The following is a 14,002-nucleotide window of genomic DNA, read 5'->3' as shown; positions in this document are numbered from 1 at the left end:
TAGGGAAAAAAAAAAACCCAGGTGGGTCCTCTTCTTGGTGGGGTTGGGGCTTGGAGAAGAGATTTTGGGTGGGATGGAGGCAAGGGTGGAGGTGGGATGGGAGTGGGTTGAGGGAAAGGGGTTTGAAGGGAGCTTGAGGCATGCAGAGATGGCCAAAAGTGTCCCAAGATGTCCAAAGACCTCCCACGACATCCAAAAACATCTCAAGACACCCCAGGACATCCAAAAATGTCTCAAAATACCTAAAAATACCCAAAAAGACCCAAAGAAATCCAAGGAAGTCCAAAGACATCTCAAGATATCCCAGAACATCCAAAAGTGTCCCAAAATAGCTAAAAATACCCAAAAAGACCCAAAGAAATCCAAAGTAGTCCAAAGACATCTCAAGACACCCAAAGATATCTCAAGACACGCCAGGACATCCAAAAATGTCCCAAATTATCCAAAAATACCCAAAAGGTCCAAACAAATACAAAGATACCTCAAGACATCCGAAAATGTCAAAAAATGTCCCGTCAGGATTGTCCAAATCCGTGGATTTCTACCCCAATCCTCACCACTGCACATGCCACCGACCCTAAATCCTCACCAATTTTGGGAGAGTTTTCCCAATTTTGGGGTCACTGAACCAAAAACCCTCATGGATTTGGGGACAGAATTCCCAATTTTGAGGCCAACCAGCCTCATGGATTTGGAGACAAAATTCCCAATTTCAAGGCCAACCAGCCTCATGGATTTGGAGACAAAATTCCCGATTTTAAGGTCAACCAACCTCATGGATTTGGGGACAAAATTCCTGATTTTAAGGCCAACCAACCTCATGGATTTGGGGACAGAATTCCAAATTTTGATGCCAACCAGCCTCATGGATCTGGGGACAAAATTCCTGATTTTGAGGCCAACCAGCCTCACCAAGTTTGGGACAACCCTCCCAGTTTTGGGCGCGTTTTTCAAACTGGGAAGGTCCAACAAGGTGAGAAGTCAACTGAGAACCTCCAAAGGTTTGGGCCACCAGATCAAACCCTGCTTTCACCACTAACTCCAGACCTTCCCAGCCCACCAAAACCCCTGGAATTGGGCACCTGTAGAACTTGTAGATGCCGAGCTTGATGTCGGCCTCGTTGGGTTTGCCGTTGCCGCGCAGGCTGCAGAAGATGCTCTTGATGCGGCCCACGCGGAAGGGGTCGGGCGCGTCCAGGTTGCTGCCCTTGATGTACTCCGAGTACTTCCGGTAGTGCTCGGGGTGCAGCTCCTCGTCCACCGCCTCCTTCTTGGGCCTCTTGGCCGGGCTGGCCGGCTTCACGCTGGGAAAATCGGCAAAAACGTCCCCAAAGCGTCGCCATGGGGAGCTTGGGGCGGTGCAGGGTGGAGCTGGGGGGGGTTTTGGAGGGGTTTTCCAGCCCCGGGTTGGATTTGTCCACCAAAAGTTGGGTGAAGATTTGGAATGGAAGGATCTTGGAGGGGTCTCCTAGCCTTAATTGGTTCTATAATTCATTAATTCCAATTTATTCACCAAAAGTTGGGTGAAGATTTGGAATGGAGGGATCTTGGAGGGGTCTCCTAACCTTAATTGGTTCTATAATTCCATAATTCAAATTTATTCAACCAAAAGTTGGGTGAAGATTTGGAATGGAGGGATCTTGGAGGGGTTTTCCAGCCTTGATTCCAATTTTTCCACCAAAAGTTGGGTGAAGATTTGGAATGGAGGGATCTTGGTGGGGTCTCCTAGCCTTAATTGGTTCTATAATTCATTAATTCCAATTTATTCACCAAAAGTTGGGTGAAGATTTAGAATTGAGGGATCTTGGTGGGGTCTCCTAACCTTAACTGGTTCTATAATTCCATAATTCCAATTTAGTCACCAAAAGTTGGGTGAAGATTTGGAATGGAGGGATCTTGGAGGGGTTTTCCAGCCTTGATTCCAATTTTTCCACCAAAAGTTGGGTGAAGATTTGAAATTGAGGGATCTTGGTGGGGTCTCCTAACCTTAACTGGTTCTATAATTCCATAATTCCAATTTAGTCACCAAAAGTTGGGTGAAGATTTGGAATGGAGGGATCTCGATGGGGTCTCCTAACCTTAACTGGTTCTATAATTCCATAATTCCAATTTAGTCACCAAAAGTTGGGTGAAGATTTGGAATTGAGGGATCTTGGTGGGGTCTCCTAACCTTAACTGGTTCTATAATTCCATAATTCCAATTTAGTCACCAAAAGTTGGGTGAAGATTTGGAATGGAGGGATCTTGGAGGGGTTTTCCAGCCCTGATTCCAATTTTTCCACCAAAAGTTGGGTGAAGATTTGGAATGGAGGGATCTCGATGGGGTCTCCTAACCTTAACTGGTTCTATAATTCCATAATTCCAATTTAGTCACCAAAAGTTGGGTGAAGATTTGGAATGGAGGGATCTTGGTGGGGTCTCCTAACCTTAACTGGTTCTATAATTCCATAATTCCATTTTCCACCAAAAGTTGGGAGAATATTTGGAATTCAGGGACCTTGGAGGGGTTTTCCAGCCCCGGGTTGGATTTGTCCACCAAAAGTTGGGTGAAGATTTGGAATGGAGGGATCTTGGAGGGGTTTTCCAGCCTTGATTCCAATTTTTTTGTCAGAAATTGCGTGAAGATTTGGAATTGAGGTATCTTGGAGGAGTCTCCTAACCTTAATTGGTTCTATAATTCATTAATTCCAATTTTTCCACCAAAAGTTGGGTGAAGATTTGGAATTGAGAGATCTTGGAGGGGTTTTCCAGCCTTGATTCTATTTTTTTTGTCAAAAGTTGGGTTAAGAGTTGGAATTAAAGAGATCTTGGACAAGTTTTAGAACCTTAATCCCATAATTCCCATTTATCCCCCAAAACTGAGTTAAAATTTGGAACACAGGGTTCTTAGAGGGATCTCCCAAATTTAATTCTCCGATCCTGCAATTCCCAAATTCCAATTCACCCCCCAAAACACTGCACCGGGATCGTCCCACCAGAGCCACCTCCCAATCAAACATCAGAAAACCAAAACTGGGCTGATTTTTTTTGCGCAACTTCTGGAAATTCAGGACATCAGACCTTCGTTTACAGGTGGGAAAATCCCAAAATCCCAAAATCCCACCCCAAAGGTGGGTCTCCAAAGCCACCTGAAGGAGAAGGCGTCCGGCAGCAGGTAGACGCCGTCCCCGACCCGGTACTGGACGCCGTTCTTGGTGGCCACGGCGTAGAACATCTTGCCGTCGGCCTCCTCCAGCGGCTCGGCCACCTTGGGGATCTCCTTGTGCCTCACCTCGTCCAGGCGCGCGCAGCTCATGCAGAACCTGCTGGAACACCACCAGGTTCTCCAAAAAAATCCTTTTTTTTTGGTTGGGGTGGGAAGAACCCAAAATTGCAGTTTCTCCAGCCGAAAACTGACTTGTACTTGTTGTCCTCGGTGGGCTGCGCGCCGGGCGGGCTCTCGAAGCGCGCGTACTCCTGGTCGTACCACATCTGGTAGAAGTAGGTCCTCCCGTCGTCCTCCACCATCTTGATCTCCGTGTCCAGCCCGCCCTGAAGGACAAAGCCACCGAGCCCGGTCGGGATCGGCCGCGCCGACCGGCGCCGGCCGGAGCCCGCGGCGCCGTCCTCACCTCCATGGCCCAGTTGTCCGAGGGCGCCTTGTAGATGACGTTGACCTTGCCGTGGATGTAGGACAGCTGCATGTCCTCGCACTCGTCCACCAGGAACAGCTCCAGAGGGTCCGAGGTGGCCCCCAGGACGGTGTCCGAGCCCGGGCAGAACCAGTGGGCGTGGAACATCTGGCCACTGCTGTCCTCCCACATGGCCGTCACCCTGAGGGGCACCGCGGTGTGAGAGGGGAGGTCCCCGTGTCTCCAACACCATGGGAGAACCCACCTGGCCTGGTGGGATCATCGGGGATGTCCCCATGTCCCCAACCCATGGGAGAACCCACCTGGCTTGGTGGAATCATCAGGGATGTCCCCATGTCCCCAGCCCATGGGAGAACCCACCTGGCTTGGTGGGATCATCAGGGACATCCCCCGTCCCCAAAACCCATGGGAGACTGGAGAACCCACCTGGCTTGGTGGGATCACTGGGGACGTCCCCGTGTCCCCAACCCATGGGAGAACCCACCTGGCCAGGTGGAGGGTCTCAGTGGGGTTGTCCCGGTGTCCCCACCCCTGTAAGAACATGCAGAACCCACCTGGCCAGGTAGAGGGGCTTGGTGGGGTCATCGGGGCTCACGGAGACGCAGTCGCCCACCTCCAGCGTCTCGGAGTCGATGCAGACGCGTTGGTAATAATCCTTCTTGCCGTCACTCTGCCAGGGCACGGGGGCGGTTACGGGCACCGGCCACACCTGGGTGGGGCCCTCACCTGGATGGGTTCCTCTTACCTGGATGGGCTCCGCCATCCATGAGATCCAACTCTGGCCTCACTTGGATGGATTCCCTCACCTGGATGAGTTCCCCTCACCTGGACGGGTTCCCCTCATCTAGACGGGTTCCCCCATCCATGAAATCCAACTCTGGCCTCACCTGGACGGGTTCCCCTCACCTGAACGGGTTTCCCTCACCTGGACAGGTTGCCCTCAGCTGGATGGGTTCCCCTCACCTGAACGGGTTTCCCTCACCTGGACAGGTTGCCCTCAGCTGGATGGGTTCCCCTCACCTGGACGGGTTCCCCTCACCTGGACGGGTTCCCCTCACCTGGACAGGTTCCCCTCACCTGGATGAGTTCCCCTCACCTGGACGAGTTCCCCTCACCTGGACGGGTTCCCCTCACCTGGATGGGTTCCCCTCACCTGGATGAGTTCCCCTCACCTGGATGGGTTCCCCTCACCTGGATGAGTTCCCCTCACCTGGACGAGTTCCCCTCACCTGGACGGGTTCCCCTCACCTGGACGGGTTCCCCTCACCTGGACGGGTTCCCCTCACCTGGACGGGTTCCCCTCACCTGGATGAGTTCCCCTCAACTGGATGAGTTCCCCTCACCTGGACGGGTTCCCCTCACCTGGACGGGTTCCCCTCACCTGGATGGGTTCCCCTCACCTGGACGGGTTCCCCTCACCTGGACGGGTTCCCCTCACCTTGCCAAGCCCCTCCCCTTTGCAGACCCCCTCACCTGCCCAGGTGCCTGACCTTGATGGGCTCCCCGACCCAGGAGATCCGGCTCTTGTTCTGCTTCTTCTTGCGGCCCTGGAGCATCTTCTTGGGCGAGGGCATCTCGGGGATGTTGTCGTCGACCTCCTCGTCCTCGTCCGCCTCCCGCACCGCCAGGTTGGGACACCTGGGACGTCACCGGGGACGTCACCGGGGACATCACCGGGGACGTCACCGGGAACGTCACCGGGAACGTCACCGGGGGCTCAGGGGTGGGGACAATGGCGCTGGGGACAGGGCCGGTGGGGACGAGGAGCTTGGGGACAGGGCCACCCACCTCCTCTGCAGACACGCCTGCTTGCTGCGGCCACTGCCCCCAAACTTGACCATGTTCTGGCACGCCTTGCACTTGCCACACTCGGGCTGCTGGCACACCTGGCACGGCACAGGGGACACCGGTGACACCGGGAACGCTCCTCAGGGACAGGAAGGGCTCCATGGAGCGACCGGGATGTGAGGTTGGGGTTGGTTGATCCAGGTTGGAAGAGTCCTCCAAGATCAGCTCAACCCAACTCATGATGTTGATATTGACCAAAGTTCGAAGATCTTCCAAAACCAACCAACTCAACCCATGAGATTGGCGTTGACCAAGGCTGGAAGAGCTCTCCAATATCAACCCAACCCAACTCATGATGTTGATATTGACCGAAGTTGGAAGATCTTCCAAAACCAACCAACTCAACCCACGAGATTGGCGTTGACCAAGGCTGGAAGAGCTCTCCAACATCAACCCAACCCAACTCATGATAATAACATTGACCAAGATTGGAAGGCTCCCCAAGATCAGCCAACCCAACCCAGGGAGGTGATCCTGACCAAGACTGGAAGAGACCTTCAAGACCAACCAACACAACCCATGACATTGATGTTGGCCAACACTGGGAGTCCTTCAAGACCAACCAACCCAATGCAACCCGTGACACTGATGTTGACCAAGGTTGGAAAACGCTCTAACACCAAGCACCCAAAACCGTTCCCACCCCACCGCTGGGCGCCGCCGCTGGCGACCCTCGGTCACCTCGCAGACGCCGCAGCGCCGGCGTTTGGTGGCGTTCTCCTTGTCCTCCTCACGCTCGTCCTTCTCGATCTGCTCCGAGAAGAAGGTGTCGAAGATGAGGTACACCAGCTTGGTGGTGGTGGCCTTGGTGGGACCCTTGTCCTTGTCGATGCGCGTGGGGTGGCGGATGGCCTGGCGCCGCACGGCGCGCCTGCGGCACGGGGACAGCGCTCAGGCCACGCCGGGGACGGGGCCACCACCCCAGGGACACCCAAGGGACCCCGACAAGTGCCACGTGAGGTCCCCAAGGGGTGTGGATGGATTTTGGGGACGGCGTCCTTCTCCCTCTGGAGCAGCACCGGGTTTGGGTTCGCCCAGTTTTGGGAAGATCTTCCCAATTTTGGGAGAGTTTTTGTGGTCTTGGGAGTATCTTCCCAATTTTGGGAGAATTCTCCCAGTTTTGGGAGGGTTTTTGTGGTCTTGGAATATCTTCCCAATTTTGGGAGAATTCTCCCAATTTTGGGAGGGTTTTTGTGGTCTTGGGAGGATATTCCCAATTTTGGGAGAATTCCTCCAGTTTTGGGAGGATTTTCCCAATTTTGGGAGGGTTTTTGTGGTCTTGGGAAGATCTTCAGAATTTTAGGAAAATTCTCCCAGTTTTGGGAGGGTTTTCCCAGTTTTGGGAGGGTTTTTGTGGTCTTGGGAGGATCTTCCCAATTTTGGGAGAATTCTCCCGGTTTTGGGAGGGTTTTCCCAATTTTGGGAGGGTTTCTGCTCTGATTCCCGGCACTTCTCATGCCACTGAACCCAAATCTTCACCAGTTCTGGGAAGATTTTCCCAATTTTCATTGGATTCTCCCAATTTTGTGGTCGCAGAACCCAAACCCTCCCCAATTTTGGGCAAATTCTCTTACTTTTGAGGTCCCACTTCCCAAACTTTGGTCAAATTTCCCCGATTTTGGGGTGTTTACCCCCAAACCTCACCTCTTGCCCAGCGTCACCAGCTTGATGAGGTCCCTCATGCCTAGCATGAGAATCCCCAATTTTGGGCCAATTTCCCCAGTATAGATACCCCAGAGCCCAAACCCTGCCAGATTTTGGTTGGATTTTCCCGTTTTTGGCGTTTTTAGCCCCAGACCTCACCTCTTGCCCAGGGTGACGCCGGCCAGCTTGATGAGGTCCCTCATGCAGGGCGTGATGAGCACCGGCGGCTCGTCGCTGTCACCGGCCTCGTCGTAGCTCTCCACCTGCTCCACCACGAACTGCGCGTGCCGCAGCAGCGAGTCCTCCGTGAAACGGTTGAAGTTGAGCCCCGCCGGCGGCACCGTGGTCTGGGGGCGGTTGGGAAGGGTTGGAGATGGTTGGGGATGGCTGGGAAGGGTTGGGGATGGTTTGGGATAGTTGGGAAGGGTTGGGGATGGTTGGGGATGGTTGGGAAGGTTGGGGATGGTTGGGAAGGGTTGGGAAGGTTGGGGATGGTTGGGAAGAGTTGGGAAGAGTTGGGAAGGGTTGGGAAGGGTTGAGATGGTTGGAAATGGTTGGGGATGGTCACTGACCCCTCTCCAGATCACCCATTCCAGGGACACCAAGGTTTGGAATGGTTGGGGATGGTTTGGCATGGTTGGGAAGGGTTGGAGATGATTGGGGATGGTTGGGGATGGTTGGGGATGGTTGGGGATGGTTGGGAAGGGTTGGGGATGGTTGGGGATGCATGGGAAGGGTTGGGGATGGTTGGGAAGGGTTGGAGATGGTTGGGGATGGTTGGGGATGGTTGGGAAGGGTTGGGAAGGGTTGGAAGGGTTTGGGATGGTTGGGAAGGGTTGGAAGGGTTGGGGATGGTTGGGAAGGGTTGGGGATGGTTGGGGATGGTTGGGAAGGGTTGGGGATGGTTGGGAAGGGTTGGGAAGGGTTGGGGATGGTTGGGAAGGGTTGGGAAGGGTTGGGGATGGTTGGGAAGGGTTGGGGATGGTTGGGAAGGGTTGGGGATGGTTGGGAAGGGTTGGGAAGGGTTGGGAAGGGTTGGGAAGGGTTGGGAAGGGTTGGGGATGGTTGGGAAGGGTTGGAGATGGTTGGGAAGGGTTGGGAAGGGTTGGGGATGGTTGGGAAGGGTTGGGGATGGTTGGGAAGGGTTGAGAAGGTTGGGGATGGTTGGGGATGGTTGGGAAGGGTTGAGAAGGTTGGGGATGGTTGGGGATGGTTGGGAAGGCTTGGGAAGGGTTGGAGATGGTTGGGAAGGGTTGGAGATGGTTGGGGATGCATGGGAAGGGTTGGGGATGGGTTGGGATGGTTGGGGATGGTTGGGAAGGGTTGAGAAGGTTGGGGATGGTTGGGAAGGGTTGGAGATGGTTTGGGATGGTTGGGGATGGTTGGGGATGGTTGGGGATGGTTGGGAGGTGACACCGCAGGGAGGTGACACCGCGGGGAGGTGACACCGCAGGGAGGTGACACCACAGGGAGGTGACACCGCGGGGAGGTGACACCGCAGGGAGGTGACACCGCGGGGAGGTGACACAGTGGAGAGGTGACACCGCAGGGAGGTGACACCGCGGGGAGGTGACACCGCGGGGAGGTGACACTGGCGCTGTCACCTCGATCTTGTTGAGCAGGTCCTCGTAGCTGACGTGGCGGTTGTTCTGCAGGAACTCCACCACGATCTTGCTCATGTAGATCTTCTCCTGCATCAGCGCGAAGGTGGGCGCGTACTCCTCGCTCGGCTCCATCAGGATGTAGTCGGCAAAGGCTGGGAACGGCCCCACAACGGTGGGATTTTGGGGAAAAAAGGGGGAAGATGAGGAAAAAGGAGAAGGGAAAAGAAAAGAGAAGGAAAAAGAGAGAAAAAATAAAGGAAAGAAGAAGGGAAAAGGGAAGGAAAAAAGAGGAAGAAAGAAAATAGAGAGAAAGAGCAAGAAGTAGGAGAAAAATGAATGAAAGAGAAGAAAGAAAAAGGAAAAAAGAAAATAAAGAGGGGAACAGCAGGAAGAATGAGAAAAGAGAAAGAAAAGAAAGAGAAAGGAAAAGAGAAAAAAGAAAATAAAGGGGAAAAGAGCAGGACAAAAGAGGAAAGAGAAGGAAAGAGCAAGAAGGAAAAAGATGAAAAGAGAAGAAAAATCAGAGAAATTATGGAAAAAAGACAGAGAAAAAAGAGAAAATAAGAAGAAAAAACAAAAAAAAAAAAGACCAGAAAAATAAAGAAAAAAGAAGGAGGAAAAAGATAAAAAAACAGAAAAACAAAGGAGGAAAGGGGTAGAAAAGGAAAAAAAAGGAGAAGGGAGAAAAAGGAGGGAAAGGGCAAAAACCCTGAAAGCTCCCCCCAAAAAAATCCTCGGTAAAAGCCCAAATTAACCCAAAACCAACCCCAAATTCCCCAAAACTCCCCTCAGAGCTCCTCCTCACCCGTGCTGAAGCCGATCAGCGCCTTCTCGCCGCCGTCGAAGCCCGTGATCCACCAGGCGTTGATGGGCCCCAACTTCTTGGCTCTCACCCCACCTGCCAAGCCAACAAAAAAAACCAACCAAATCCGGACAATTCCCAGGTGGGAATCCCGAAATCCCCCGGAATTCCGGGCGTTTCCTCACCGTCCAGGCAGGGGTTGTCGTCGTAGATGGGTTTGACGACGCCGCTGAAGTAGAGCTCGATGTTCCTCTCGATGAGGCCGGTGTCGAAGGGACAGAGATGTCCCCTCTTGTCATAAACGCTGCCAAGGGTGTGGGCCATGATTCCAGAGGGAATTCCAGAGGGAATTCCAGCGGGAATTTCCCCGGGGTCTCACCTGAAGGAGGTGACTTTGTGCTGGGGGAGGTCCTCGTAGCTCTCGAAGCCGTCCTCGTTGGCGTCGAAGATGGACAAGCGCTCGTCCGTCAGCATCTCCGGCTCCTCCAGCTGGATTTGGGGAAAAAAACCCCCAAAATGGGATTAACGGACATTCCTGCTTTTCCCGAGCTCGGGGAAGGAGGGTTTGGATCCCTTACGGCGTCGTCGGGGTCCCCTTGGAAGAATTTGAGGTCGGGGTCATCCAGGTACTGCCGGCAGTCGAGGCATTTTGGGGGGGTGGTCTGTGGGAGAGGGGAGGGAGAGTCAGCTTTTCCCAAAGTTATTCCTGGAATTATCCCGGATTTTGGCAAAATTCAGGGTTTGCCATCAGAACCAGCCCCGGCTGTTCGGTTTTGAGAAGCTGAACTGGCTGGAAATGGGCTTTTATTCCCATAGGATAATCCGGCCTTTGGAATAATCAACTCGTCCCAAAAAACCCTAAAATTCAGGAGTTTTAAGGGATTAAGAAATCCCAAAAAAAGCTGGAATGAGGAGGGACTTACTTTAGCAGGAGCAGTGATTTTAAACTGAGGGATTTCATCTTTGATTTCCGACCTGGGAGGGAAAAATGAAATCCTGGGATGAGGAAGGAGCAGTGACGTCATCGTTGTCATTGTCACCGTCACCGGGACACGGCCCCGGCCAGGGATGTCCCCAGGGATGTCCCCCCTTTTCCTCACCCATCTTTGGTTTCCATTTTCATCCTTTTCTCATCTTGATCCTGGAGAAAAAGGCAAAAAAAATGGGAAAAGGAGCAGGAAAATGCAATCCCAGCAAGGCCAAAATCCCAGGAGATCCCCCCAGATGTCACAACAGAGCAAAATCCTGGGAAATCACCCCAAAAATGACCCATGACAGGTCTGGGATGTCACCACTGACCAAAATCCCGGGAAATCACCCCAAAACTGACCCATGACGGGTCTGGGATGTCACCACCGACCTTCTCCTCCAGCTCCTCCTCCTCCTTCTCCACGTTCATCAGCTCCGGCTTCACCTCCCCGTTGACCTCCTCGGATTTCCGCTTGTTGGACCTGCGGGATGGATCCGGGATGGGATTTTTGGGGGAACAGGAAGGGTTTGGGATGGTGGGGGGATGAGGAAGAGGAGGGTGACCCTTCCTACTGACCCTTTGGACAGGAAGCTGAGGATGGACGGCTGCCGGCCGGAGCTGCGGGTGACGCGGGAGCTGGCCGGAGACTCTGCGGGAAAACCACGACGGATCCCAAATCCCAACGGGAATTGTCACAGCCCAAGGCCAGGAGACCCCAAAACCCTTCCTGAGGAGACCCCAAAACCCTTCCCAAGGGGATCCCAGCCCTCAATGGGAATTGTCACATTCCACGGTGAGGAGATCCCAAAACCCTTCCCAAGGGGATCCCAATGGGAATCATTGCATTCCAAAGTCAGGAGACCCTAAAATCTTTCCTGAGGAGACCCCAAAACCCCTCCCAAGGGGATCCCAGCTCTTGACCCCAATGGGAATTGTCACACCCCAAAACCAGGAGACCCCAAAACCCTTCCTGAGGAGACCCTAAAACCCCTCCGAAGGTGATCCCAGCCCTCAATCCCAAGAGGAATTGTCACATTCCATGGTGAGGAGACTCCAAAACTCTTCCCAAGGGGATCCCAGCTCTTGATCCCAATGGGAATTGTCACACCCCAGGGCCAGGAGACCCCAAAACCCTTCCAGAGGAGACGCCAAAACCCTTCCCAAGGGAACCCCAGTTCTTGATCCCCATGGGAATTGTCACACCCCCAAAACCCTTCCAGAGGAGACCCCAAAACCCTTCCCAAGGGAACCCCAGTTCTTGATCCCCGTGGGAAATGCCACACCCCAAAACCAGGAGACCAAAAACCCTTCCTGAGGGATCCCCCCTCTCCACCCCAATGGCCCCTCCCCACCCGCCAGAGCCCCCATTTACACCCCAAAAACCCCCCAGAAACCCCAAATCCTTACTTTTGGCGTCGCCGTTGGAGCGGCTCCTGCGGGATTTCCGCGCCCGGGGGCCGGAGCAGGACGGCGACGAGGACGCTGCCAGCCCCTCCTCGAGCTCCATGGCGCCGTCCTCGTCCTCGTCGCTGCCGGAGGCGCCGTGCCCGGGGCACCCGTTGGGGTTGGGGCCCCCGGAGCCATTGGGGGCCGAGAGCTCCTGGCGCAGCAGCGCCTTCACCTTGGCCAGGTAGCGCTCCTGGGAGGGGAGCACCTGGGCTGAGCCTGAACCCCGGGCTGGGATCCCAAATCCCACGGGAAACAGGGGCTGAGCCTGAACCCCGGGCTGGGATCCCAAATCCCACGGGGAAATGGGGACTGAGCCCAAATCCCACGGGGAAACGGGGGCTGAGCCTGAATCCCGGGCTGGGATCCCAAATCCCACAGGGAAACGGGGGCTGAGCCCAAATCCCGGGCTGGGATCCCAAATCCCACGGGGAAATGGGGGCTGAGCCCAAATCCCGGGCTGGGATCCCAAATCCCACGGGGAAACGGGGACTGAGCCCAAATCCCACGGGGAAATGGGGGCTGAGCCTGAACCCCGGGCTGGGATCCCAAATCCCACGGGGAAATGGGGGCTGAGCCTGAACCCCGGGCTGGGATCCCAAATCCCAGAGGGAAATGGGGGCTGAGCCCAAATCCCAGAGGGAAATGGGGGCTGAGCCTGAATCCTGGGCTGGGATCCCAAATCCCACGGGGAAATGGGGGCTGAGCCTGAATCCTGGGCTGGGATCCCAAATCCCACAGGGAAACGGGGGCTGAGCCTGAACCCTGGGCTGGGATCCCAAATCCCACGGGGAAATGGGGGCTGAGCCCAAATCCTGGGCTGGGATCCCAAATCCCACGGGGAAACGGGGGCTGAGCCCAAATCCCACGGGGAAATGGGGGCTGAGCCCAAATCCCGGGCTGGGATCCCAAATCCCAAGGGGAAATGGGGGCTGAGCCCAAATCCCGGGCTGGGATCCCAAATCCCAAGGGGAAATGGGGGCTGAGCCCAAATCCTGGGCTGGGATCCCAAATCCCACAGGGAAATGGGGGCTGAGCCTGAATCCCGGGCTGGGATCCCAAATCCCACGGGGAAACGGGGGCTGAGCCCAAACCCCGGGCTGGGATCCCAAATCCCACAGGGAAATGGGGGCTGAGCCTGAATCCTGGGCTGGGATCCCAAATCCCACGGGGAAATGGGGACTGAGCCCAAATCCCACGGGGAAACGGGGGCTGAGCCTGAACCCCGGGCTGGGATCCCAAATCCCAGAGGGAAATGGGGGCTGAGCCCGAACCCTGGGCTGGGATCCCAAATCCTACGGGGAAATGGAGGCTGAGCCCAAACCCCGGGCTGGGATCCCAAATCCCACAGGGAAATGGGGGCTGAGCCTGAACCCCGGGCTGGGATCCCAAATCCCACAGGGAAATGGGGACTGAGCCCAAATCCCACGGGGAAACGGGGGCTGAGCCTGAACCCCGGGCTGGGATCCCAAATCCCAGAGGGAAATGGGGGCTGAGCCCAAATCTCACAGGGAAATGGGGGCTGAGCCTGAACCCCGGGCTGGGATCCCAAATCCCACGGGGAAATGGGGACTGAGCCCAAATCCCACGGGGAAACGGGGGCTGAGCCTGAACCCCGGGCTGGGATCCCAAATCCCAGAGGGAAATGGGGGCTGAGCCCAAATCTCACAGGGAAATGGGGGCTGAGCCTGAACCCCGGGCTGGGATCCCAAATCCCACGGGGAAATGGGGACTGAGCCCAAATCCCACGGGGAAACGGGGGCTGAGCCTGAACGCCGGGCTGGGATCCCAAATCCCAGAGGGAAATGGGGGCTGAGCCCAAATCTCACAGGGAAAGGGGGCTGAGCCCAAATCCTGGGGCATGATCCCAAATCCCACAGGGAAACGGGAGCTGAGCCCAAATCCTGGGGTGTGATCCCAAATCCCACAAGAAAGTGGGGGCTGAGCCAGAATCCCAGGATCTTCCCAGTTTCCTGGGGCTTTATCCCAAATTCTGCTCTTTTATCCCTAATCTCGCTGTTTTATCTGAAATCCCAGAGTTTTCCCAAGATTTTCC

General features: G+C 55.0%; 1 protein-coding gene across 1 annotated transcript in view; it reads right to left on the bottom strand.

Moving 5' to 3' along the window:
• Nucleotides 1-14,002, bottom strand: part of DNMT1 (DNA methyltransferase 1) — a 35,086-nt gene that overhangs the window by 16,316 nt on the left and 4,768 nt on the right. The window contains exons 4-22 of the mRNA XM_077787709.1: nt 11,908-12,139; nt 11,077-11,149; nt 10,891-10,981; nt 10,631-10,671; nt 10,454-10,505; nt 10,109-10,192; nt 9,910-10,019; nt 9,716-9,834; nt 9,534-9,626; nt 8,729-8,880; nt 7,284-7,471; nt 6,162-6,351; nt 5,421-5,518; nt 5,123-5,270; nt 4,187-4,302; nt 3,612-3,813; nt 3,398-3,531; nt 3,129-3,302; nt 1,083-1,304 (exon numbers count right to left, since the gene is read on the bottom strand). Of these exons, the coding sequence (XP_077643835.1) occupies nt 1,083-1,304; nt 3,129-3,302; nt 3,398-3,531; nt 3,612-3,813; nt 4,187-4,302; nt 5,123-5,270; nt 5,421-5,518; nt 6,162-6,351; nt 7,284-7,471; nt 8,729-8,880; nt 9,534-9,626; nt 9,716-9,834; nt 9,910-10,019; nt 10,109-10,192; nt 10,454-10,505; nt 10,631-10,671; nt 10,891-10,981; nt 11,077-11,149; nt 11,908-12,139 (2,519 nt within the window). The remainder of the gene's footprint in view (nt 1-1,082; nt 1,305-3,128; nt 3,303-3,397; nt 3,532-3,611; nt 3,814-4,186; nt 4,303-5,122; nt 5,271-5,420; nt 5,519-6,161; nt 6,352-7,283; nt 7,472-8,728; nt 8,881-9,533; nt 9,627-9,715; nt 9,835-9,909; nt 10,020-10,108; nt 10,193-10,453; nt 10,506-10,630; nt 10,672-10,890; nt 10,982-11,076; nt 11,150-11,907; nt 12,140-14,002) is intronic.

The sequence above is a fragment of the Lonchura striata genome, chromosome 21 (genome assembly GCF_046129695.1).
Source record: "Lonchura striata isolate bLonStr1 chromosome 21, bLonStr1.mat, whole genome shotgun sequence".
Lineage (NCBI taxonomy): Eukaryota > Metazoa > Chordata > Aves > Passeriformes > Estrildidae > Lonchura > Lonchura striata.
This window is presented reverse-complemented; position numbering and strand designations above follow the sequence as displayed.